Source organism: Lissotriton vulgaris, chromosome 9 (genome assembly GCF_964263255.1).
Source record: "Lissotriton vulgaris chromosome 9, aLisVul1.2, whole genome shotgun sequence".
Taxonomy (NCBI): domain Eukaryota; kingdom Metazoa; phylum Chordata; class Amphibia; order Caudata; family Salamandridae; genus Lissotriton; species Lissotriton vulgaris.
Window position 1 is genome coordinate 79,143,012 of NC_141697.1, and position 26,739 is coordinate 79,169,750.

At 48.5% G+C, this 26,739-nt stretch overlaps 1 protein-coding gene across 3 annotated transcripts in view; it reads left to right on the forward strand.

Moving 5' to 3' along the window:
• The window catches only part of PAPLN (papilin, proteoglycan like sulfated glycoprotein), a 593,424-nt gene that overhangs the window by 459,085 nt on the left and 107,600 nt on the right, over positions 1-26,739 (forward strand). For all 3 annotated transcript variants that reach the window (XM_086937090.1, XM_086937088.1, XM_086937089.1), the window contains exons 6-7: positions 14,595-14,725; positions 15,423-15,546. In XM_086937090.1, coding sequence (XP_086793216.1) covers positions 14,595-14,725; positions 15,423-15,546 — 255 coding nt within the window. The remainder of the gene's footprint in view (positions 1-14,594; positions 14,726-15,422; positions 15,547-26,739) is intronic.

The window sequence follows — 26,739 nt, forward strand, 5'->3', positions numbered from 1 at the left end:
CTCCCACCAGAGTCCAGAGAGACGCGGGTGACGTCAGTGGCATGAAGCTCCAGAGAGGGCGGGGCTAGGAAGCCTGGGAGCGCCGGTGAGGGCGGGGCCTGCAGAGATCTGAGCACCCAGGGGGCAGGGCCTCCTGGAAAAGCGTTCATCGGGCGGCCTGCTTAGAATCACCTATATCAGTTTCTCATACACCACAATGTCACATTGGTCACTGATGTCAGCCCTTTCATTGCCCAACACAACCTGCTCATCAAAGTAAACCCTCCACATTGCCACTAGTGATAGCTCTTGAAACCGATACCACAGAGCAGGCATCCCCCCAAGGTACATCGGTGTGTAGCAGGCCAGCTCTGCCGGGGCCGGGAAGTACAGACTACACGACCTCACAATGCTCGACCTCTCTAACGAATGCCAGAGGAAGTCCCAATCATGAGCCGTATGTGCCACGGTGCCACATGCTACGAAATGAGAATTAAATCAGGCTTGTAAGGTACGGGGGCACAGCTGTGGAATGGCAATGACAAAGCAAGTTATTACGTTTTCCTTGCATAGTCTGTAGACAATGCCCTCTTTATTCACATGCCCCCGCCGAAGGAATACAGCCAAAAAGAGTGCCCATAATCTTGCCAACGACACTCTGCCAAGAACCCTGTCCCCTGCCAAGGCTGGCTGAGAAATCCTGCAGACTGTCTGGGCCGACAGAGGGAGGTGGCCTCCAATGTGAGGCAAAGGACACGGAACAGGAGCCTGCAGGAGAACAGCTTCCCAGCTTCCCTCCTAATGAGGGAATCCACAAGTCCTGCCACCCACTAATGAGGGCAAAGCACCGCGCTCAAGACGGGGACAGCTGCAGCGCAAGGCTTCATGGAACATGAGGATGTAGCGCAATGACCCGAGCTGCCGTCTTTGAAACTGGGGAACCAGGTGCAAGTGTCGGCGTTAGCTCAACATCCTGTGATTCAGGGCAAATCAATTAATCTCACCATGCCTACAAAAATTATATATACATGTCCTAATATAACCAATATTCATGAAAAGCGCACAGCCTTCCGGTCGAGTTCACGCTATATATAAAAAAGAAATGTAAACACGAGACACGCCATTTTTTAGCTGTCCCACACACTTCCGAACATGAACACCATAGCACGAATACCATAGCATGAGCACCGTAAGTGACATCACGCCCATCTGACCACTCATTAACTCACAGGGTTGGGGGACGGACAGCGGGATACAACCATGCGGGACCAGGACGATCTTAGCAATGAGGAAAAGCACCCATGTTAAAAAAAAAAGTACACGCCCACAGTGGCCCACGTCTTTATGACGGCGAAAAGGGGCGGGATGAGAAATATTCTCCGGAATGCCCACAAATCTGCTCGGAGAATAACGGACAGATCTCTCTTCCAATGGCTAGCCTCCATTTATGGAGCTAACCAATGGAAGAGACAGGCGGGACAAAGCCCCGTACTGCTAAACAAAAGATTTCGCCTGCGCGAACACTGCTGCGCAGTGGACGCCAGGCGAAACCTAAAAAGTGCAGTGTACATACAAACAAGCCAAAAGCACAAGAGGGCGCTGTAGTATTTGAACTGGGAGACCCTATGGGTTCATCTTCATTCCCAATCAGTCTGATTCTAACAAAATGCCCTGAGCCCGCGGGCTTAAATGTAGATAGATGACCTTTGAGGCATAAATGAATGAAGACCCGTCCTCCAGACTGGAGTTAACAGTGCACACGAGGAGTGTGCCTAGGGCAAGGAAACCATCTTCAGGAATAATGGAGGTGCTTTGAAGGCCTGTCACAGTTAGGGCTCTGAAAGGTGGTGCACTCTGAGAGGATAGACTTGCACCAAAGGTATATTATGAAATGGCAGGAAAGGGGCAGTGTGACCCTCACTGTTTGCTGCTTCCAAATCATAGACAGTCACTACTTCTGATAATGTGTCTAACTCTGGGCTAGAACCTCATCAATGTTTATCAAACGTCGAAATATAGTAGTTTCTATAATAATTGGTTGCATTTTTCAACTTTCTTTCCATATGCATCGCTGCCGGTATGTTGTACGTACCCTGAGGTTCTGGCGGCTCACTGCGTCTGATCAAGTAGAATTCAGTGTTTCATTTTCAACATTTCAACAGCTTGCAATTCCAAACTTAAGCTAAGGGAGGGTGGGATATCCCTGAATATTCGAGACGGTGTGTCCAGTACAGAAGCTTACCCGCATTCATCATAACACGTTGGATCCATGTTTTATAATTCAATGGAGACAAGCACTTTTCTGTTACAGTCCAATCACGTCTAAGGAAAAAGTTCCTCTGAAAATCAGCACCTTCTACAGAGTTGTGCACTTCAGCACCCTTCACCTGGTCCCCCATGACCCCGGACACTGCCCTGGCCTGAGTGATTCACAGGGTGGAAACTAAGGCCAAAACAATAGAGGAAGTATAGAGGAATTGATAGAATCACCCTCCTTGTAGATCCACATAAACAAAAAGATTCTATCAAAAAATAGAGGTGCAAGTGTTAGGTTTTTGGATTTTTTTATAAGAAATTTTTGAGAAGGGGTGGAATAAGGCTCTTCCTCAGGTTGGTGAGATGAAGGCACTATGTGCTTTTAAAATACCCCTCACACACTAAGAATCCCTTAGTGTCAAGCTTCATCATGGGGGTCTTCCCGTCCCTCTACGGGGCAGGGCGTGCTGCGACCTACGAGCTACGCGGGTGCACTATTTTTGTGATGTAAGACTATGTGTTAGTGCATTGTGAATGGGAATAGTGAAGTGTAGGGACCTCGTGATGTGAAATTAAAAATTTTAAATTCCCTGGCTAGTGGAAAAAATAATTTTATTCGCTTCCCTGGCTGGGAATGTTAAAAAGGGGTTGTGAGGTAAGGCTGTTGGCACCTACCAGGTCTCACCTGAGTACAGAGATCTGGGCCTAAATCCATCGGTTTTTTGGACTCCACACCACCCCAGTTCAGACATGGCCATATGCAAATCAGCCTTGACCCTGTGCCTCATGGGAACAGTCCAGCCCGAACTGACAAGCCATGTCTTTCCTGGACCGGAATCAAGCATCCTAGGACCAGTTTCTGGATATCAGCCATCTTCAGCCAGGATAGCTTGACTCCAGTGGTGTGGAGAGCATGGGATTCACGTCTGAGCATACCCATCCCACTCGGGGGGACAAATGCAAAAACAACAGTTGATGGAAAGAATGCAGAACAATGTCATACATTCACCCCAGTACAGAGATCTGGGCCTAAATCCATTGTTTTTTTGCACTCCATACCACCCCAGTTCAGACATGGCCATATGCAAATCAGCCTTGACCCTGTGCCTCATGGGAACAGTCCAGCCAGAACTGCCAAGCCATTTCTTTCCTGGACCGGAATCAAGCATCCTAGGACCGGTTTCTGGCTATCAGCCGTCTTCAGCCAGGATAGCTTGACTCCAGTGGTGTGGAGAGCATGGGACTCACGTCTGAGCATACCCATCCCACTCGGGATGACAAATGCAAAAACAACAGTTGATGGACAGAATGCAGAACAATGTCATACATTCACCCCAGTACAGAGATCTGGGCCTAAATCCATCATTTTTTTGCACTCCACACCACCCCAGTTCAGACATGGCCATATGCAAATCAGCCTTGACCCCGTCCATCACCACCCCCTTTTGTACCGCTTTGTTCGCCATAAGTTGGCAGGGTATGCTCAGACGTGAGTCCCTTCCTCACTTCCTACCGGACTGGTGGTGAAATCGCAATTAGCGAATCGCAAATTGAGAATGCGATTTCAAGGGTGCAGGGGTGTCCAAAGGACACCCTGTTGCACCCCTGAAATTGATCTGTGCACATATGTTGCGCACACACATGCCCTTAAAGCATGTGTGTGCGCAACATGAAACTTTGAAAAATGCACTTTAGTGCATTTTTAAAAGTTTTTGCAAATTACCATGAAGTTCAACTTCATGGCAATTTGCGATCCCTATTAGTGAAATCGCTTTTTTTTAAACTTTAATGCATTGCATTTAAGGAATCTCAATCTGAGATTCCTTAAATGCAAGTAATCGCAATTTTGCGATTTTTGCATTTGGGATGATGCATCCCAAATGCAAAAATACTGGTCGCAAAGGGGCAGATTCTGAGAATCTGCCTCTTTGCAAGCGGATTTTACCTTGATGCATCTATGCCTTAGTATGCTATTTCTCTTTGCTTAGTCTCTTTCGTTCTGGAGTTGCCTGATATTTAGCACCGGGATACCCGCAGAGAGGTATCTCTTTGTGCTTTACAAGAAACATTCAAAGGCCCAGCCACTAATGCAAAGTTACTAGTAGGTAACTATTACTATTGCACAGGGTGCGTTCCATTGTTTTATGCTCACTGGGCCTCATTTATGAGAAATGGCACATCGCTGCGTCAAAGTGTGCACTCGTTGCAACATTCCTGATGCGTCAAATTTAATGTTTGACGCATCATGTCGCAAGGAGTTACAGATACGTCAGTATTTCTGACGTATCTGTAAGCGCAAAAGTGACGCATTGCTGGAGTGTGTCACAAAAGTGACGTAACTCTAGCAATGCGTCCTTTCACATCGGGCAAGCCCCATGTGAAAGGGCCTGCGTCAGTCTTACGCCTGCTGTGAGGCAGGCGCAAGATTTTGACACAATGGCGTCCTAAAAGTGGCGCAGTGAAATCTCATAGATTTCACTGCGCCACTTCTACAACCCTTCATTGCGTCAATACGCCCCCCTTGCATACATTATACCTGGCGCAGGTATAATGTGGCACAGGGGTTTACAAAGTGACGCACCTACCTAGATGCGTCACTTTATAAATATGGCGCAACAAGGCGCATTTTTTACGCCACTGGTGCGTCACAAAAAGTGACGCACCGGCGGCGTAAAAGTGACGCATGGCCTCATAAATGAGGCCCACTGTGCCCACATCATCAGGGATGAACCACAGGCACATGAGCCTTGGCCACTCTAGAAAAGGAATAGTTCCATCAAAAACAGAAAAACAAGCAACCACTGATATAGACGTTTAAGGCTTGGACCTCACGCGCAAGGGCTGCTCCAGTCCCTATGGCGTAGTGAGCTCCAGGACCCATGTCGACATACCTCTGTCACGGTGGTTCAATGAGAAAGACAAAAAGTGATGGATAAGAAAGGCTTGAATTAATATTAATCCCTGAACCAATTCTGGAGCTTCAGGTGCTCCCATTTAGAGAGGACAAAGCCTAGTAGTTTGAGCTGAACTGTACTTAGTGGGGAGGGGCCAAGCCTGATTTGCATATAGTTTATCCACAGCTGTAATGACACAGAAGAGCTAAAATATGGCATGAAATATGGAGGCAGCCAGATTAGGACCCAGTGGTTCAGAATGAATCAAGCATTTCCATCCATGTCTTGTATGATGGCGACACATCCTGTAACAAGAGGCCTTGGTGAATGAGGTTACCAGCCATGTTTATATAAGGTGTTTGAATGTCTGATATCAAGGTCACTGCAATGTTAATAGCCGTTCAAGGGTCAGTGATTTGAAGACAGTATTGCCCATCTGATGCAGTTTATGGGCCAGAGAGTTATCTAATTACATCATTCAGTGTTCAATGTTGAAAGAGCAAGCAGCCAGCAGCCGTGTATGCTCAGTCGGGCATTTAAACAGAGTCTATTGACACAACTTCAAATAAAAAAGGCGAAAGTCCTGTATTGTGATCAGGCTGTGCCAGAAAGCAAAAAGAGGTGCAAGGCAGTGTACATACAAATCTAGTCAAAAGCACAAGAGGGCACTGTAGTTTTTAACTGGGAGACCCTATAAAGGGTTCATTTTTCATTCCTAATCAGTCTGATTCTAACAGAATGCCCCCAGCCTGAGGGCTCAAATGGAGATAGATGGCTTTTGAGGCATAAATGAATGGAGACCCGTCCACTGGACTGGAGTTAATAGTGCACACGAGGAGTGTGCAAGGGGCAAGCAAACCACCTTTAGGAAGAGTTCAGGTGCTATGAAGGCCTGTCACAATGAGGGCTCTGGAAGGTGGTGCACTCTGAGAAGACAGGCTTACACCAAAGGTACAACTTGAAATGGCAGGAAAGGGGCAGTGCTTCACAATCAGAGACCATCCCTGCTTCTCTTATTAGTGTCTAACTCAGGGTTAGAAACTCATCAACGTCGAAATATAGTAGTTTCTATAATAATTGTTTGCATTTTTCAACTTTCTTCCATGTGCATTACTAGCCAGTACACTGTACGTACTCTGAGGTACTAGCGGCTTACTGCGCCTCATCAAGTAGAATTCAGGGGCAGATTTACACCCCCTTGTGCCACTTTTAGCATGGTAAAAGTGACGCAAAAGTGGCGCAAGGGGCTTGTTAATAAGCCCCTCAGTGTTTCATTTTCAACTGCTTGCAATTCCAAACTGAAGCTAAGGGAGGGTGGGATGTCCCTGAATATCCGAGAGGGTGTGTCCAGTACAGGAGCTCACCCGCATTCATCATAACACGTTCTATAATTCAATGAACTACCGCCCCATCTCGCTCCTCCCGTTTCCAGCCAAAGTCATCGAGAAGACCGTCAACAAGCAGATGGCCGCCTTCCTCGAGACAAATGGATCCCTCGACCCCTCACAGTCCGGCTTCCGAGCCAATCACAGCACCGAGACCGCCCTCATCGCCGCCACCGATGACATCCGAGCCCTGATGGACAACGGAGAAACAGCGGCCCTCATCCTCCTAGACCTCTCCGCGGCATTCGACACTGTCTGCCACCGCACCCTAGTACAGCGCCTCAGCAACGTCGGAATCCAGGACAAGGCGCTGGAATGGATCATCTCCTTCCTCGACGGAAGAACACAGAGAGTCCGTCTATCACCGTACAAGTCAGAGGCCACCGAAGTCATCTGCGGCGTCCCTCAAGGATCCTCTCTGAGCCCCACCCTCTTCAACGTCTACATGAGCCCCCTCGCGGCCATCGCACGCCAGCACAACCTCAACATAATCTCCTACGCCGACGACACCCAGCTGATCCTCTCCCTGACCAACGACCCCGCCGCCGCCAGAGCCAACCTGCACGAAGGGATGAAAGAGGTAGCCGAGTGGATGACGACCAGCCGCCTGAAACTGAACTCGGACAAGACGGAGGTCCTCATCCTGGGCTCCTCACCCTCCGCCTGGGACGACTCCTGGTGGCCTCCCGCCCTGGGCACCGCACCCAAACCGACAGACCATGCGCGCAACCTGGGCTTCATCCTGGACTCCTCCCTCTCCATGACCAGGCAAGTCAACAACGTCTCATCGGCATGCTTCAACATCCTTCGCATGCTACGGAAGATCTTCTGGTGGATCCCCACCGAGACCAGGAAGACCGTCACCCAGGCCCTCGTCACCAGCCGACTGGACTACGGCAACGCCCTCTACGCCGGTACCACCGCCAAGCTCCAGAAGAGACTCCAGCGGATCCAGAACGCCTCAGCCAGACTCATCCTCGACATCCCACGAACCAGCCACATCTCCGGACATCTGAGAGACCTTCACTGGCTCCCCGTCAACAAAAGAATCACCTTCCGCCTCCTCACCCACGCACACAAAGCCCTACACGACCAAGGCCCGAGCTACCTCAACAGCCGAGTCAACTTCTACGCTCCCAAACGCCACCTCCGATCAGCCAACCACGCCCTCGCCGACGTCCCCCGCATCCGAAGAGCGACTACAGGAGGAAGGTCCTTCTCCTACCTGGCCGCCAAGACCTGGAACTCCCTCCCGACCGACCTGCGCCTGACCCAAGACCACCTCTCCTTCAGGAAGAAGCTGAAGACCTGGCTGTTCGAGCAGTAGCGGCACCCCCCCCCCCCCCCCCCCCCCCCCAGCGCCTTGAGACCCTACGGGTATGTAGCGCGCTCTATAAATGTCTTTGATTGATTGATTGAATGGAGACAGGCACTTTTCTGTTACAGCCCAATCACGTCTACGGAAAAAAGTTCCGCAGAAAATCAGCACTTTCTACAGAGTTGTGCACTTCAGCACCCCTCACCTGGTCCCCCATGACCCCGGACACTGCCCTGGCCTCTGAGTGATTCACAGGGTGGAAACTAAGTGCTGATTATGAAATGCTACTCATGAAGTCAACAAAGAGGTGAACTGGAGGGAGGCATCAATGGATCATCTGCCAACAACCAGGCGATCAGGAGATGTTCCATCCATTCACCTGGTTTACAGTCAGAGGAACCACAGAGTTCCCCCAGAGTCAGAGCCAAAGCTGGCTCCGCGTTGGAAACATGTTGCTGGTAGACCTTCTAATGCGGGCTGCAGGTTCCACTGCTACAGATGTCTTCACAACTTAGGGCCTTCCAATGCTTTTTTCCCTTTTTGCGGCAACCATGCAATGCATCAGATTTGTTTTTTCCAACATTCTGCCTTCTGTACTCCCTGTATACCTTGCATTTGCTCTGGGGACTGTGCCTACCCTCTCGGCAATGAGACTGCACAGCACAGGCATCTGTGAGCATCTCCCCATGTGTCTTGCTCCTTTTTGGAAACTTATGAAACATCTGCTCCAGGAGATGGGTTTGTATCCAGTGCATGGGGTTCTACCAAACACAGGGGTCATAAAGGTGTCCTCATTTAATCTCATTCAACAATAACACATATGAAAACAAAAAACACAGATGTCACTAGTATGCTCCCCATGTCAAGTATAGTGACGCTGGCTTTGAAACGTGTAGGTGCTCCATGTTAACTATATTGGAACATTGACGCGGCTTCAGGCAAACATCAGCCTTGCAGGCATTTCATGCACTCTCCATTGGCATATTGTCCATGTTTCAGAAAGGACTTAATGGTGTAGACATTCCATACTGAATATGTTGGCACTTTCCTTATTCTGCAAATGGTGTAGACATTCCACGCTGATTATGTTGGCACTTTCTTCCTTCTTCAAATGGTGTAGGCATTCCATGTTGAGTATGTTGGCACTTTTACCCCATTCTGCAAATGTTGTAAATATTTAATGCTTGGCACTTTCTCCATTCTTCAAATGGTGTAGTCATTCATTACTGAGTATGTTGGCACTTTCTTCATTCTGCAAATTGTGTAGACATTCCATGTTGAGTATGTTGGCACTTTCTACATTCTTCAATTGGTGTAGACATTCCTTACTGAGTATGTTGGCACTTTCTTCATTCTGCAAATGGTGTAGGCATTCCATGCTGAGTGTGTTGGCACTTTTACCCCATTCTGCAAATGGTGTAGACATTCCATGTTGAGTATATTGGCACTTTCTCCATTCGTCAATTGGAGTACACATTCCTTACTGAGTATGTTGGCACTTTCTTCATTCTGCAAATGGTGTAGGCATTCCATGTTGAATATGTTGGCACGTTTTCCCATTCTGCAAATGTTGTAGACATTTAATGCTGAGTAGGTTGGCACTTTCTCCATTCGTCAAATGGTGTAGACATTCCTTACGGAGTATATTGGCACTTTCTTCATTCTGTAAATGGTGTAGACATTCCATGTTGAGTATGTTGGCACTTTCTCCATTCTTCAAATGGTGTAGACATTCTGTGCTGAGTATGTTGGCACTTTTTCCCCATTCTGCAAATGTTGTACACATATAATGCTGAGTAGGTTGCCACTTTCTCCATTCTTCAAATGATGTAGACATTCCATAGTGAGTATGTTGACACTTTCCTCATTCTGCAATAGGTGTAGACATTGCACGCTGAGTATGTTGGCACTTTCTCCATTCTTCAAATGGTGTAGATCAATCAATCAATCAATCAATCAGTGACACTTATAAAGCGCGCTACATACCCGTAGGGTCTCAAGGCGCTGGGGGGGGGGGAGGTGCCGCTACTGCTCGAACAGCCAGGTCTTCAGCTTCTTCCTGAAGGAGAGGTGGTCTTGGGTCAGGCGCAGGTCGGTCGGGAGGGAGTTCCAGGTCTTGGCGGCCAGGTAGGAGAAGGACCTTCCTCCTGTAGTCGCTCTTCGGATGCGGGGGACGGCGGCGAGGGCGTGGTTGGCTGATCGGAGGTGGCGTTTGGGAGCGTAGAAGTTGACTCGGCTGTTGAGGTAGCTCGGGCCTTGGTCGTGTAGGGCTTTGTGTGCGTGGGTGAGGAGGCGGAAGGTGATTCTCTTATTGACGGGGAGCCAGTGAAGGTCTCTCAGATGTCCGGAGATGTGGCTGGTTCGTGGGATGTCGAGGATGAGTCTGGCTGAGGCGTTTTGGATCCGCTGGAGTCTCTTCTGGAGCTTGGCGGTGGTACCGGCGTAGAGGGCGTTGCCGTAGTCCAGTCGGCTGGTGACGAGGGCCTGGGTGACGGTCTTCCTGGTCTCTGTGGGGATCCACCAGAAGATCTTCCGTAGCATGCGTAGGATGTTGAAGCACGCCGAGGAGACGTTGTTGACTTGCCTGGTCATGGAGAGGGAGGAGTCCAGGATGAAGCCCAGGTTTCGTGCATGGTCTGTCGGTTTGGGTGCGGTGCCCAGGGCGGGAGGCCACCAGGAGTCGTCCCAGGCGGAGGGTGAGGAGCCCAGGATGAGGACCTCCGTCTTGTCCGAGTTCAGTTTCAGGCGGCTGGTCGTCATCCACTCGGCTACCTCTTTCATCCCTTCGTGCAGGTTGGCTCTGGCGGCGGCGGGGTCGTTGGTCAGGGAGAGGATCAGCTGGGTGTCGTCGGCGTAGGAGATTATGCTGAGGTGTTTGCGTACGATGGCCGCGAGGGGGCTCATGTAGACGTTGAAGAGGGTGGGGCTCAGAGATGATCCTTGGGGGACGCCGCAGATGACTTCGGAGGCCTCTGACTTGTACGGTGGTAGGCGGACTCTCTGTGTTCTTCCGTCGAGGAAGGAGATGATCCATTCCAGCGCCTTGTCCTGGATTCCGATGTTGCTGAGGCGCCGTACTAGGGTGCGGTGGCAGACCGTGTCGAATGCCGCGGAGAGGTCTAGGAGGATGAGGGCCGCTGTTTCTCCATTGTCCATCAGGGCTCGGATGTCATCGGTGGCGGCGATGAGGGCGGTCTCGGTGCTGTGGTTGGCTCGGAAGCCAGACTGTGAGGGGTCGAGGGATCCGTTCGTCTCGAGGAAGGCGGCCATCTGCTTGTTGACGGTCTTCTCGATGACTTTGGCTGGAAACGGGAGAAGCGAGATGGGGCGGTAATTCTTGAGGTCGGTGGGGTCCGCTGTTGGTTTCTTGAGTAGAGCGCTGAGTTCGGCGTGTTTCCAGCTCTCAGGGAAGATGGTGGTGTCGAAGGATGTGTTGATGATGTCTCGCAGGTGGGGTGCGATGACAGCGTCGGCCTTGTTGAAGACGTGGTGAGGGCAGGGGTCGGTCGGTGATCCGGAGTGGATGGAGTTCATCGTGCGGATGGTGTCTTCGGTGCTGATCGGGGTCCAGGCGTGGAGGGTGGTGGTGGGGGGTGGTTGTTCGGTCATGGTGTGCGTTGGTTGGTTGTTGAAGCTGCTGTGTATGTCCGTGATCTTGTTGTGGAAGTATGAAGCGAGGGAGTTGCAGAGGTCTTGCGATGGGGTGATGTCGTTGTTTCCTGCGCTGGGGTTGGAAAGCTCTTTCACGATGTTGAAGAGTTCCTTGCAGTTGTGTGCGTTGTTGTCCAACCGGTCCTTGAATGCTGTTTTCTTGGCGGCGCGGATCAGCTGGTGGTGTTTCCGGGTGGCAAGTTTGTAGGAGGTCCTGTTGTCCGGTGTCGGTTCCCTTTTCCAGACTTTCTCGAGGGCTCGGCAGTTCTTCTTGGAGCTCTTGAGTTCGTCGGTGAACCATGGGGCCTTCTTGCTGCCGGGTCTGCTAGGCGGGGTCCTCAGTGGGGCGAGTTCGTCCGCGCAGTTGCTGATCCACTTCGTGAGGTTGTCGGCGGCCTGGCTGGGGTTCGCTGAGCTGGCAGGAGGGTGCTGGCTCAGGGAGGTGGCGAGCTGGTCTGCTGTGATCTTGTTCCAGCTTCTGCGGGCGGCCTGTTGCTGGTGATGGTGGGTCGTCGTTCTCTTGAAGGTGAAGTGGACGCAGCTGTGGTCCGTCCATTGAAGCTCTGTGGCGTGGCTGAAGTCGATGTCTGTGCTGGATGAGAAGACGGCGTCGAGTGTGTGTCCGGCGAGGTGGGTGGGGGTGGACACCAGTTGCTTGAGTCCCAGGTTGGCGAGGTTGTCGAGCAGGGTGCTGGTGTTGCGGTCGTTGTTGTTCTCCAGATGGAAGTTGAGGTCTCCCAGGAGGATGTAGTCAGCGGAGGGGAGGGCATGCGGGCTGACGAAGTCGGCGATGTCCTCGCTGAATTGCGTGCGTGGTCCAGGGGGTCGGTAGATCAGGGTGCCTCTGAGGGTGGTGTTCGGGTTGGTGTGGATCTGGAAATGCAGGTGTTCGGCGCTGGTCAGGGTGTTGTCGGTGCTGGTCGTGAGACGGATGGTGCTCCTGTGGATGATGGCGATGCCTCCTCCCATCTGGTTGGCGTTTCGGTCCCTCCGGACGATCTTGTAGCCCTCTGGGATAGCGATGGCGATGTCGGGAGCTGAAGAGGCGTTCATCCAGGTCTCCGTGAGGAAGGCAACGTCAGGGGCTGTGGCGTCTAGGAGGTTCCAGAGTTCGATGGCGTGTCTGTGGACGGAGCGGGTGTTGAGCAGGATGCACTTGAGGTGGGTGCTGCTGGTGTTCGACTTGGCGGGTGCTGGTGCGGGGCTGGTCCGGATGCAGGAGAACTTGCAGGCGTGGCAGCTGAAAGGTCCGTGGGTACGTCTTGGAGTGGCTTGATGGCATTCTGGGAGTCGGCCGGTGTTGAGAGCGATGAGGGTGGCGGCGGAGTACGTCAGGCGGGTCGGTCGGGATCTTCGTGGGCCAGGGGTCCTGGCACTGGGCGCGGTCCAGGCGCGGACGGGCGCAGACGGGCGCAGACGGGCGCAGACGGGCGCAGACGGGCTTACCTTTGGCGCGCCTTTGGCGCACAATCGGCGTGCCCGCGGGGCTTCCGCACGGTCGCCATTTAAGGCGAAGTGCACGGGTGGGCGGAGCAGCTGGGAGGCGGGAGCGGGGAGGGTACAGAATAGAAAAAAGGGCGGGGAAAAGCGGCGGTGGCGGGAAGGGAGGGCGGAGGGCGGCGAGGTAGGCGGACAACAAGGAAGGAAAAGCAAAACACGGGGAAAAAGAAATTAAAACAAAACAGGCACAAATAATCGAAAAAACAAGGGCAAAATGAGAGTAAAACAAAGCAGGCACAAATTAACGTCAAAACAAAGGGCAAAAACAACCGCAGCGGCGGCAGGCGGCAACCGGCAAACGAGGCAGCAGTGAGGCAGAAGGCAGGCAAGGGGCACACGCAGCAGCTGGTGGCCGTGCGGCGCGGGGGTGTCCCACAAGTGGGTCACACTCACCTGCGTCGCACGGTCGCCATTTAAGGCGAAGTGCGCGGGTGGGCGGAGCAGCTGGGAGGCGGGAGCGGGGAGGGTACAGAATAGAAAAAGGGGTGGGGAAAAGCGGCGGTGGCGGGAAGGGAGGGCGGAGGGCGGCGAGGTAGGCGGACAACAAGGAAGGAAAAGCAAAACACGGGGAAAAAGAAATTAAAACAAAACAGGCACAAATAATCGAAAAAACAAGGGCAAAATGAGAGTAAAACAAAGCAGGCACAAATTAACGTCAAAACAAAGGGCAAAAACAACCGCAGCGGCGGCAGCCGGCAACCGGCAAACGAGGCAGCAGTGAGGCAGAAGGCAGGCAAGGGGCACACGCAGCAGCTGGTGGCCGTGCGGCGCGGGGGTGTCCCACAAGTGGGTAGACATTCCATACTGAATATGTTGGCACTTTCCATATTCTGCAAATGGTGTAGACATTCCTTACTGAGTATGTTGGCACTTTCTCCATTCTGCAAATGATGTAGGTATTCCATGTTGAGTGTGTTGGCACTTTTACCCCATTCTGCAAATGTTGTAGACATTCCATGTTGAGTATGTTGGCACTTTCTCCATTCTTCAAATGGTGTAGACATTCCTTACTGAGTATGTTGGCACTTTCTTCATTCTGCAAATGGTGTAGACATTCCATGTTGAGTATGTTGGCACTTTCTCCATTCTTCAATTGGTGTAGACATTCCTTACTGAGTATGTTGGCACTTTCTTCATTCTGCAAATGGTGTAGGCATTCCATGTTGAATATGTTGGCACGTTTTCCCATTCTGCAAATGTTGTACACATATAATGCTGCATAGGTTGGCACTCTCTCCATTCTTCAAATGATGTAGACATTCCATAGTGAGTATGTTGACATTTTCATCATTCTGCAATAGGTGTAGACATTGCATGCTGAGTATGTTTGCACTTTCTCCATTCTTCAAATGGTGTAGACATTCCGTGCTGCGTATTTTGGCACTTTTTCCCAATTCTGCAAGTGTTGTAGACATTTAATGCTGAGTAGGTTGGCACTTTTCTCATTCTTCAAATGGTGTAGACATTCCATACTGATTATGTTGGCACTTTCCTCATTCTGCAAATGGTGTAGACATTCCATGTTGAGTATGTTGGCACTTTTTCTCCATTCTGCAAATGGAATCGAGGTACCAAATCCATTTTATGGAACACCAGTCCTTTCCTTCCCAGCACCAAACAAATGTGAGCTGAACTGTATCCCTAAGGGAGAGAACTTCTACTACCGACACAAGATGGCGGTGATCGATGGCACACAATGTGAACCAGGTAGAAGGGACGTCTGCGTAGAGGGAGTCTGTAAGGTAAAACACTTCAAATGCCTGAATGAGAAAATATAAATGTATTTGTACTTACCCTTAGTGGTTCCCTGCACCTGCCCATGAGCAGGATGGATTCTTGTGCCGGAGGGACCATACTTCAAATCAATGTATATATTGTAACATGTCCATAATTACTTTCCCCAGATTCCCGTGAGTTAGTATGTTTAAATATTGAGTTTGTTCTTGGAAACAGATACAAAGACATTACGTTGGGTTTGCTTGACTTTTTTAACACAAACCTGATGGACAGTGTTGTGTTGGTATATACATTTCAACACATATCATGATTTGCAGTGGATTGTCACCAAAGTAATTTAAATCTGCTCAATGCACTGTGTTGCACTAGTATGCGTAAAGGGGGTGTTCCATGAGTGGTGCATGGACGTTTCCGTGTAAATACCCATGGGTGTTGATACAAAATCTCGGTCTCCAAGAACTGTAAACAGACATTTGCACCATCATCTTGCACCTCCTCGAGGCAGGTGTAACCAGAACTGCTGCCTAGTTCTCTTTCCATTAGCGTAAACCATGGCTTCTTCTTTAAGTCTGCATATGTGTCATTTTGCGCCCTCCTTTATTGTAACGCACCGTTTTCTTCACCATTCTTTGTACGTTCCCCTCCATTGTCCTCTGTCTCTCCCAATCTTCTCCTGTGACACTGGTCCATGCCATTGAACAGACCGTTGGATGCGACAACATGCTGGACTCTTCGAAGAAGGAGGACAAGTGCTTGGAGTGTGGTGGAGACGGAAGCGCCTGCTACGAGGTCAAGGGCACCTTCGACACCGCCGACCTTTCCAAAGGTAAGTGCTGGCTCCTGGTGGACTGTCAGTAACAAAGAAATGGACCAATAAGAGCTTGAAAGAGAATTCATTAGTAAGCCTTTGTGCATCATGAGAGACCACAAGGAAAGATGATTATCCAAGCTGCATGTAGAGAGAACCTAGATTTTATTAAAGACACAGGACCTGATTCCCAAAGGTAAACTTACAGTTTTGTGTAAGTTTACAATTGTTTGCTATTCACAAGTAGATATACGAGTATTATCTTTATTCGTGGAGACTCCACATGAAAATATACTGCTCCTAAATACCTTTGTGAATAGCAAGCAATTGTAAACTTACACAAAACTGTAAGTTTACCTTTGTGATTCAGGCCTATAGGGGTTAGCATTAATCTCTTTTAATGCCACTCCTGCAGCACTTTAAAGTACATTACAACCAAACACTTGAAAAATGACAGAATTAAAAGGCCCCTTCCAGGCCAGCACTCCAGCATGCTCCCTTTTAGATGCCACAACTCTCCTTCCATTTTCTCTTCTCCCTATTTTAGCATGCAAAAAACACCTTTTCAGCTTCTTCCACAATTAATCCTTATTTGTGATTCATCATTACTGAGTTTCTGGTACAATATCAACATACTGTTTATTTTTTCCCACAAATGTTTTGAAATCAGTAAAGTCTACGAAACCCAATTCTTTGAAACAGTACTTAACTTATTCACTTTATCCATAATTTCCTTCTCTAAATTACTTTTTTCACTAAACTTTGATTTACTTTAGAAAACGGCATAGAGGGGTAGATAAAGCTTTCCTCAGTGCCTTTAATAAAATCTAGAATCTTTTATGGCAAGAATGGATGCTAGCCTTGCGCATGTTCAAAGCCTCTCAAAGCAGTACTTGCAGCATGCTCCACCGACCGCAAATAAAACTTTGCAAACACTCCCACATTAGACAAATCAGCCATTTTCCCAATATCTTCCAGTCTCCCTCCAGATACATGCCATAGCACCTCTTGTGGAATGTGCCTTAAACTTAGAAATGGTAACTACTGCTTCTTTCATAACTATCTTTAATCACCTAGCACTACTTGCAGAAGTCACCGCCTTGTACGGCTTTACTTGCGATCAAGAGTTGATCAACATTCATAGTTCTAAACTACTCGTGTCCCATATTCTGTCGTACATTCTACCACACAGAATTTTGAAAAAGCCTCAAACCTTGTAAAAAATAGATTTTGACTTAGTGTTAGTTCTCTTCTATATTTCAAAATAAACTGCATTGAGATGAAAAAAATCAATTACTTACCTCCAAAGCTCTTACCTCTGTTACTCTCCTAAAAGAAACTAAAGAAAGCAAAGTAATCTTCTTCCAACCTGACTGCCTTAAATACATTAACCCCCAGATTCATCATTGTCATGTTTTGCGAGTCCTTAATAGCGATTATTAAGGAATCGCTATTAAAGACTCGCAAAACAGGATTCATGTAGAAATCGCAATATTTATTGCGATTCCTACAGCTTCCTTATTTGCGATTCGCTAATTGCGAATCGCAAATAAGGAATGACTCCCCATTTATTCCTATGGGCCTAGATTGCGAATTCGCAATTTTTAAATGGTTCATGAATTGCATTTAAGGAATCTCAAATTGAGATTCCTTAAATGCAATTCATCGCAATTTGGCGATTTCTATAATTGCGATTTTTGCATTTGGGATGATGAATCCCAAATGCAAAAATAGTGCTCTTAAAGGGCCAGATTCTCAGCATCTGACCCTTTGCGAGCCGAATTTCCTTTGATGAATCTGGCTGTATGTCTCAATCATCTTGAATACCAACCCAACATCCATTAAAAAATCATCCCCTGCCTTGGGTGGCCCCTTAATCTGAACCTCCTTCAAAACTCTGAACACAAAGTAGCTCTTCCTATTGACTTCCCTTTGCACGAAAATGGATCTGCTGAAGCTGCACGCCTATAAGAATTTACTGTCCTATAACTTAGGCCTCTTTCAAACAATTTTGCTAAAAAACATTGTCACCAAAACTACAAGGACTTTCATGGAATCCAAACAACTCCCCAAGCATCAACATAACCGTACCTTCTAAATCGGTCTATATTTTCTTCTTTGCTCTGGGCCACAGGACTCATCGAAAACCTCTGCAGACTTTCTAGAAAGCCCCTAGAATATTCCAGAGCCTCTGATTTCATCCAAACAAGAAGGTTGCACACACCCAACACTACCAAATGATGTTTTCTTCCTTCATACCCATTAAAAGATCTCACTGAGCTGGAATTGAAAAAAGCTCCTCCAGAGCTAACTCCATCATAACTCAAAACCATGCCTGAGGCACCAAAAATAGATTTATCAACACTACACAACAATAATTTTACACACTTTCAATGGAAATCTCTGAATCATAAATGGAGAAAAAGCATAACCCCTCATACTGCCCTTCAATCCTGATGCTCCTTGTGCCTGGCAGCCAATCCGTATCCATCCTGGTGCCGTGGGACAAAATAACCATACGCTACTCAACCCATCACAGGCAGAAACAATGCCAGATCTATATTGGTTTAAAAATCAGTCAATTTGATTACTGTTCATGTGGTTTCTGGCAGCGGTCTGGGGAGAGAGAATGGAACAAGATGGCAGCACCGGGTGCTTTGGAGGCCTGACTGCTGCGGAGGAGGGGACCAGGCCATGTTTGGAAGTGCGCAATTCCGGGGCCATTCCATGATGCTTGACGGTGTGCCCATGATGTGGCGGGACTGTCTGTAGCCAGGGAGCACTGCATGCATCCCAGGCCGCTCCAGCTGGATCCTAACTGCAGTCTCACCTGGGGAAGTAGGAGGCATATGTGTACTGCCTGCGAAGAGCGTCCTATCGTGGACTAGTTGACATGCACGAGGCACCCAGTGCCTTGATGGTGCTGGGTGGAGGGGAAGTGGCTGGCCGGGCCTCACTCCGCTGCTCACAGATGGAACTGGAGCTGGCAACTTGTGATTCAGATGGGATCCGCTGCTGCCGAACAGCCTCATGTGGAGCAGAGGATCTAGATATCAAGACGCTCCTCTTGCACGTGCAGAAAATCCTCAACTCAGTTGATGGGAAGCTGGATACACTTACCACTAGGGTGGACAAAATGACCACCACCCCTAAGAAGCACGAGAAGAGATTCACAACTGCAGAAACCCAAATGTCCTCTTTTCAGGATGGCACTGTGGGGCACAGAGAAAAACTATTGGATAATGAAATGAATTAAATGAAAAGGGTACTTGTAAAAGCGCGAACTAAGCCCAAGGGCATCAAGGTGCTCTAGACAGACGGGCCTACAGGTACAGCCAGCATACATACTCAGCTTTGTTTTACAGGAAACAACCAGGTCTTGAGGGTCTTACGTAAAATAGAGTGAGCTTGCTGGCCCGAAAGGGAAACAGGGAGAGCGTTTCACGCCTTTGCCGCAGCCTGTGAGAAGGCTCTTCCTCCCCATCTCATCTTTTTAAATCTAGGAACCGCGAGCAGATTTTTATTGGCTGACCTGAGATTCCTAGGGGGAGCGTACCTGTGAAAAATATTCTTTAAGCCCACAGGGCCATGTCCGTAGTATGCATTATGGGTGATGCACAGAGTCTTAAACAGGACTCTACGGTCCACCGAGAGCCAATGCAATGAACTGAGAGCAGAGGAAGCCGAATACCACTTGGGAAGATCGAGTACCAGCCTCGCAACAGCATTTTGTACCCGCTTTAGGCGGCGCAACTGGCCCTTATCTATACCCAAATAAAGCGCATTACAGTAGTCCAGCAACAATCTGTGACTGGTGGGTATTCCTGAATCCACCATCATTGGTAACATGGCTGACTATGTTGAATCCCTGCTTAAATCCATATTTGGGCAGACAGCTTTTCTACTCTATGTGCAGTCGAGCGAGCCCACAGGTTGCTGGGACCAAGGCCCCCACCGTGGGCCCTGCCTCTCCCAATCATCATCAGACTCTTTCACTATAGAGACCAATATGCTGCACTCCAGATGGTGTGAGAGAGACAAACGCTGACACACAAGAGCAATACTCTTTAAACCTACCTGGATATTATGCTGTCCAGGAAGCGTGGCAACAACACATGCCCCTAAAGCGTATGCCAAAATCCAGCCTTCAATGCTATACCTCACATGCTCGAAAATCACTCATCGCAACAAGCCCCAAATCTTTCAGACTCCGTAAAGTGTCAATTCGTTTGTGAAGCCACTTGTTTCTGCATCCTGCTCCGATTTCCACCGAGAGGTTCACAAGTTCCAGATAATAGTTTGAGCAACGTGGAATAACTGGGTGGCATCAGCCACTGGGAAGGGGCACAGCTCTCCATATATACTTCGAATGTGGCTGGATGCCCTGAGGTGGGGCACTGTGTTGTGTGTAATGCAGGATCAGGTGAGATGCCAGTCTGTACAGGGCTGGTAGCTGATTTTGCTTCAAATCCTGGGGCCTCTGGATCTTAGTGGGCTGTCTGACTATGGTGACTCAACGCTTACGGAGGCAGCCAGGACTTGTTGGTGAACCATTGCTTCATACATGGTACTAGTAGTTCACTACACTACCAATAACTGGACTTCTTAAGCATCTGTTTTGAAACAAAGCATTCATTGACCCACTGATGCTCACTATACCATTCGTAGCTGGCAAACGCCCTCCAGTGGACGCGTTGGCTAGCGGGGCACTCTGAGTTCCCCCATGGTGTAATCCCTTATTGTAGTTCAATGGCTCACAAAGAATTTGTTATCACATCCTGTTGGAGTGGATTTGTCTGGCTGGTTGGAGTTGCCAGTGTGGGTGGCAGTTCAAGGGAGATTAACACGATGACATGCCAAATCCACTATACTTTAGACCTTACGGCAAGCACTAACCTGCAACTTCTTGTACAGATCTACATATGATGCACACAGCACCCCTTCAGACCATATTGCAGCCTAGCTGAATCTGGTGTCTCATGCACATGAACTCTGACAGAACCTTACCCCTTCACATTTTGGCATGGAACGTTTGCGGGCTAAATTACCTGTGTAAGACTAAACAAATCTTCACACGTCTAAACAGGCACAAAATGTACATAGCCTTCTCCCAGGAGACATGCCTCAATGTGACCACGGGTCCTTCTTCGCCATCAGGTGGTGTGGATATAGGGCGCTGGCAACATATTCATCATATACTAGAGGCACGGACATATGGTTGCCTGTGGTTGCCTGTGTCAAAGTTAGCAACTGTTTTAAAAGACTCCATTCCGTTAATTAAGAAGGATAATCCGATTGAAGCTTACAGTTCCTTTAATAAGTGGCTAGAGTCCTCTCTTGACCTCACTCTCCCTAAACATAAAATAGTGCACCGTGGAGGTTCCAATAAAATGCACTGGTATACTGCAGAATTGAAATGTCTTAAACGGAACTGTAAGAGGCTAGAGAGGAAGTGGAGAAAGAACTTCACCCCAGAGGATAAAGCGGAATACAGAGCTACTCTTAGGAACTATAAGACCCAACTAAAATTAACCCAAGCCTCTTTCTACCTGCTTGAGATATCTAAAGGCGCAAACTCCCCTAGGGAAATGTATAAAATCTTCAAGTCTCTGGTAACTCCGCCTAGTCCCCTCAATAAAGTGGCCGATCCTCTAAAACGGTGCGAGGAGTTAGCCAATTTTTTTAGCTCAAAGGTTGCTACCATCTACTCCTCCTTCTGTGTGAAGGAAGCTACACATGATCTTGGACACTCCATTGAGCTCACCACTCGATTGATCTCCTCACCTACTCTGGATGTTCTGCCCTTGATAGATCATTCCACCGTAGAAAAACTTCTGCAGACTCTGAAATCAGGCTCTCCTGCGGACATTGCCCCGCCCTCTGCCCTAAAACAAGTCCCTGAGGTGGTAGTACCAATTATAAAGGATGTAATCAACTCCTCCCTTTCCACTGGAGTGGTTCCCCCACTGTGGAAACAGGCCAGAGTCAAAGCTCTTTTAAAAAAAGCCAATCTCGACCCTGATGACTGGTCAAACTACCGCCCTATCTCCCTGTTGCCAGGGATTAGTAAAATCACAGAAAAGCATGTCAATCTTGCCTTATCCGCCTTTATCGAGAACGAGGCTGTACTTCACCCTACTCAAACTGGCTTCAGAACAAAACAGGGCACTGAGACCGCCCTGGTGGTGGTAGTGGAGGAAGCGAGGAAGATTGTAGATGCCGGAGGCTGCGCTGCGGTGGTCCTTCTGGACCTCAGCGCAGCCTTCGATACGGTCAACCACTCCTTGTTGATCAGCCGCCTCGGCGAGGCTGGCGTCTCCGGTGTTGCCCTTAAATGGCTTCAATCTTTCCTAGCAGAAAGAACATTCTCTGTCTTTGAAGGGGAGTTTACCTCAAGACAGTTCCCCCTTCACTACGGCGTTCCCCAGGGATCCTCATTAAGCCCCACATTATTTAATATCTATATGAGGCCCTTGGCTGAGGTGGTGCTTCCCTGGGGAATAAAATTGGTCACCTACGCCGATGACACCCAGTTGGTGGTCTCACTCACTAGGTCTGAAGACGGGACCTCTGGACCAAACAATCTGTCCCCCTGTCTCACTCAGTTCTGTGAATGGATGGAAGCCTCATTTTTGAAACTAAATGGGACTAAAACCGAGATCATGATCATGGGTTACAAGGCTCCTTTGAACCTTAACCCATGGTGGCCGAGCTGCCTCGGTCCCCCTCCGACCCCAAAGAAACAAATCAAGAGTTTGGGAGTCTGGCTTGATCCCTCTCTCTGCTTTCAAGTGCAGGCAAAGAAGGTAGCCGCAACATGCTTTGGCTTGATTAGGACATTAAGGAAGGTTCTCAACCTCCTTCCTTCTGATTCCAGACGGCTCCTGGTACAGTCCTTGATCATCTCCAGATTGGATTACTCCAATGCACTCTATCTTGGCGCCCCGCTAGGCACTATCAAAATTCTGCAGTCAGTCCAGAACTGCGCTGCTCGACTTCTGGTCAAAGTCCCTAGACACAGCTCGGTTAAGCCTGCTCTGCGCGCTCTTCACTGGCTTCCGATTCAAGAGAGGATAGGTTTTAAGGCCATGTGTATGGTCCACAAATCCATCACAAACAACGGTCCAGATATTCTTCGCCCTCTCTTCTGCCCATACCGACCCTCCAGAACCCTTAGGTCCAGTGAACTCAATCTTCTGACAGTCCCTAGGATCAAGAAATCCCGTACGGGGGGTCGGCGGTTTTCCTTGCAAGCGGCCAAATTCTGGAATAACCTTCCTGAGAGCATTCGACTCCTACCGAACCATCTCATGTTCCGGAAACAATTAAAAACCTTTCTTTTCCGATGAGTGAGGATGATGTTACCTGGGTCAAAGCGCTGGGATGCCCTAGGGTAGCCATGCGCTATACCAAGTATATTTTCATATTTTCATTTCATGGTTGAAGTGTGGTGTACCCTTCCATCCTCTTAGGTAGTTTAACAATCTGCAAAGGCACTACAATATCATACAAGTCGTCGTATATGGCGGGTACATTACTCTCATCTAGAACCAAACAAGGGGTCACTGTTCCTATGTGGACACTTGTGTTGTTCCCAGGACAAAAAGCTTTTTAATGTGTGGGTTCCCCTGACAGATTAAAAAACCCATAGGCATGCATGTAAGTGTTAGGTGTCATAACACAGTGCACCCAGCGGCAACCCCAATATGGTGCAAACGAACACGTGATAGCCTATGGAGCAATCAAAAATTATTAATTTGGTCGCAACAAGAGCAGTCATTATTTGAGCTTAGGTCACCTTGTAGTTTTGTACAAGGGGCACCGCTATTTTTCTACATTAGTGTTCTTCACCCATTCGCATTTTTGCACTTATTACAATCAACTTTATTGGTCCTGAGGAAGCACCAGGGATCGTTATGACCACTGAAGGGCCCGAAACATGTCAACCCAAGAGTTACTGAAGCATATTATCACCTAGCCAGTAACATACAACCTACGGGCTTTTTAACCTGTCAGGGGATCCCACACATTACAAAAACTTTTTTCAGTATCCCCTAACCAGTTTTTGTCATTCATTCACTCACTCACTCACTCTTTTTCACAAACCCCTCAATCTCACACCCTCGCTCATCATACAACATTACAGAAAGATCTCGCCAAAGCGCTGAGCTGGCCCGACAAGGAGCAACACCCAATGATGAAGCACGACATCCCTTGGGATATGTGGTTGCAGCAAGAGACAAGATTTGTGAATGCCTCCATTCTGTGAGGTTCAGACCTAGGGCCAGATGTAGGTAAATCTCATTTACCGACTCATAAATACCGAATTTTACCGATTCGGTATTTAGGAATCTGTAAATGAGATGTAGGTAAAAATTTGGTATTTTTTACCGAATCGGTAAGATTCGGTAATTACCGATTCGGTAAATACCGAATCGGTATTTGCTATTGAATCCTATGGGCCTTGAAGCCCATAGGATTCAATAGCAAATACCGATTCGGTATTTACCGAATCGGTAAAAATACCGAATTGGCAAGGGGGACAGGGTGTCACTTTGACACCCTGTTGCACCCCTGTTTCTGGCTAGTGTGCCATGTGGCACACAGATATGCCCTAAGGGCATGTCTGTGTGCCACATGGCACAGGTGTACATGCACAGATGTGCATGTACACAAGAATTCGTTATTTACCATGCAATTGTATTGCATGGTAAATACCGAATCCTGAAAGGCCTGTAGCACTGTTAAAAGTGCTATCGGTAAAATTACCGAATCGGTAAAATTTACAGAATCGGTAAATTTACCGATTCTGTAATTTTACCGATTCGGTATAATTACAGATTCGGTAAAATTACCGAATCTGAATGTATTTTGAGCCCCTACATACCAATGTCCAAAACCGGATGCAAACGGCCGAAAATCGGTATTTTCGGCCGTTTCCAACCGGTATTTGGACACCTACATCTGGCCCCTAGTCTCCTTTCTCTCTGTTTGTGGACAACACAAGTGTCCATAAAGGAACAGTGACCCATCATTTGGTCCTATATTACTACATGGAGCAAGGGCACTGGACCACAACTAGCCCCTAGTCCCCCCTACTTTGATCTATATTCATTACTCTCATTAACACCTATGGCCCCACCATGGACCACCCAGAGTTTATTCAACAAGTCTGGTAGAAATGCATCCTGTTATCCCTGCAGACAGTACTCGGTGGGTGGGTGGAGACTTCAATCTGGTCCTTAATAAACTTATGGACTGCTCCAAAGTCACCATGTGGCTACATCAGCGCTTGCCGATATAATACATGCTAACGGACAGGTGGATGTCTGGAGACACAGACCGCCTGCACGAAAAGAAGGCACACGCGTCTCCTCAGTGCATAACTCTTGGCACAATTGGGCTACTGGATTAGCACCAAGCATGTGTATACCTGGACTAAATTTGTCCAATATCTACTGAGCACGTTCTCAGGCCATGCCCCAATTAGACTGGTGATTGGAACACCTGAGTCCAAGCACTGTGCTTTCACTTGGTGACTTTCTCCGTCTGTCCTTCCTAATAATGCATTAAGGGAAGAGATTATGAGTGAAGTGCTGAACTACTTACAAGATAACGAAGGCTTGAAAATTGGCATGATTGGAGGGCCCCTCATGACAGTTCCTTGACATGAGGATCACCCTGGAAAAGGACGCGATGGCGCTCTCTGGGCTTCCCACGTGTAAAACCCTGGGAACAACGGGTTACCAGCCTCATTCTAGTACTACTCTCCAATACTAGCCCTGTGACTATTACAAGTATATTATGGACCACTGGTGGACGCCTCTGTCCCACCCTTGTTTAGAAAGCTACCACACTCTTCTTTTGCTGTGGAGGGTTCAGTAGTCTTCTTATGTACTAGACAGGGCTACAGACTGGTCCTCCAGCCCTGCTAACGCCTGAATGGGACTATCAAACTTAGGGGCATATTATCAAGGGGGTTTATCTCCGCTTTTTTGGCATTAAAAGCCAAGAAAGCAGAGATAAAATTATCTCCCTATTACCTAGCTGCCTCTAACACCAGTTAGCGACAGCTAGTAGGAGATAGCGACCATCTTGGGCCCCGCTTTGCATGTCAGTGATATTTATCACTAATGACATGCAAAGTGGGCGTGCCAAGATGTTAGCGACTGGAAACAGTCGCTAACATCGCTATCTCCTATTACCAACTTTTGGAGATATTCGCGCTAAGCGCGAATATCTCCAAATGCTAACACCTGCCCCTGAGCAGTTCTTAGCCATGTTATCCAATGGGAGGTGGATAACATGGGTAAGAGCATTAGCTCGCTAATGCATGAATATCGCTGACTTTTCAGCGACATTCATACAATTCGGCCGATTTTTATCGCTTAGGAGGTAAACCTTGATAATAACAAGTCTCCTAAGCGATAAAAATCGCCGCAGCACAGCGATAAAAATATTGCCGCTAAGCCAACATAGCGATAATTATCGCTAGTTGTTGATAATATGCCCCTAAGTACTTCAAGGTACCAAATTAATTGTGAAATTAAACCCGACTTGATGCCCAAGTCGAATTTAATGCCACTTGTGAGGAAAGGCAACTTAAAAAAAAGTTGCCCCTCTGTTGCCCAGTTTATCCGGTGGCCTTATCAGGTGCTGGCCACCAGACAGCCTTCTGCCCTCTGGAGAGATGTGTTAACGATTCCCAGGCCTGGAAACAATAGAGGCCTACCACAGAGGGAGGTGTTACCTTGCCCTTGCAGGAAGCAAATCAGGGTGTTATCCCAAAAGGCGAGCCTCAAAGGAGGAAGCCGCTTTTGTTGGGTAAATGGTACATACACAGCTTTGTTCAGGTAGAAGTGGTGGGGTGGTAACAAAGAGGGGAAACTATTAGGTAAAACCTTTCTGTTGGCGTGCAGCCTCTCATGACCAAGGACCAGAAATTGAGAAAGGACCAAAATAGGACTGCCCTGCTGACCCCATAACCTTGCAAGAGAGGCTCACGACTGCACCTGCTGCACCTTGGGCTAGCGAGGAGAGAACGGTGCCTGTGACTCCTGGCTAGAGGAAAAGATGCAATTCTCTTTGCATGCCGCTGTGGACTCCTTCCTCAGGTGTGCTACTAGGGACACCTCTTATTCTCTTACTAGTAGGGCCAGCCTCACCTGCCCTTTTCACACAGAGCACATTTCCTATGTATTGCCCTAAATC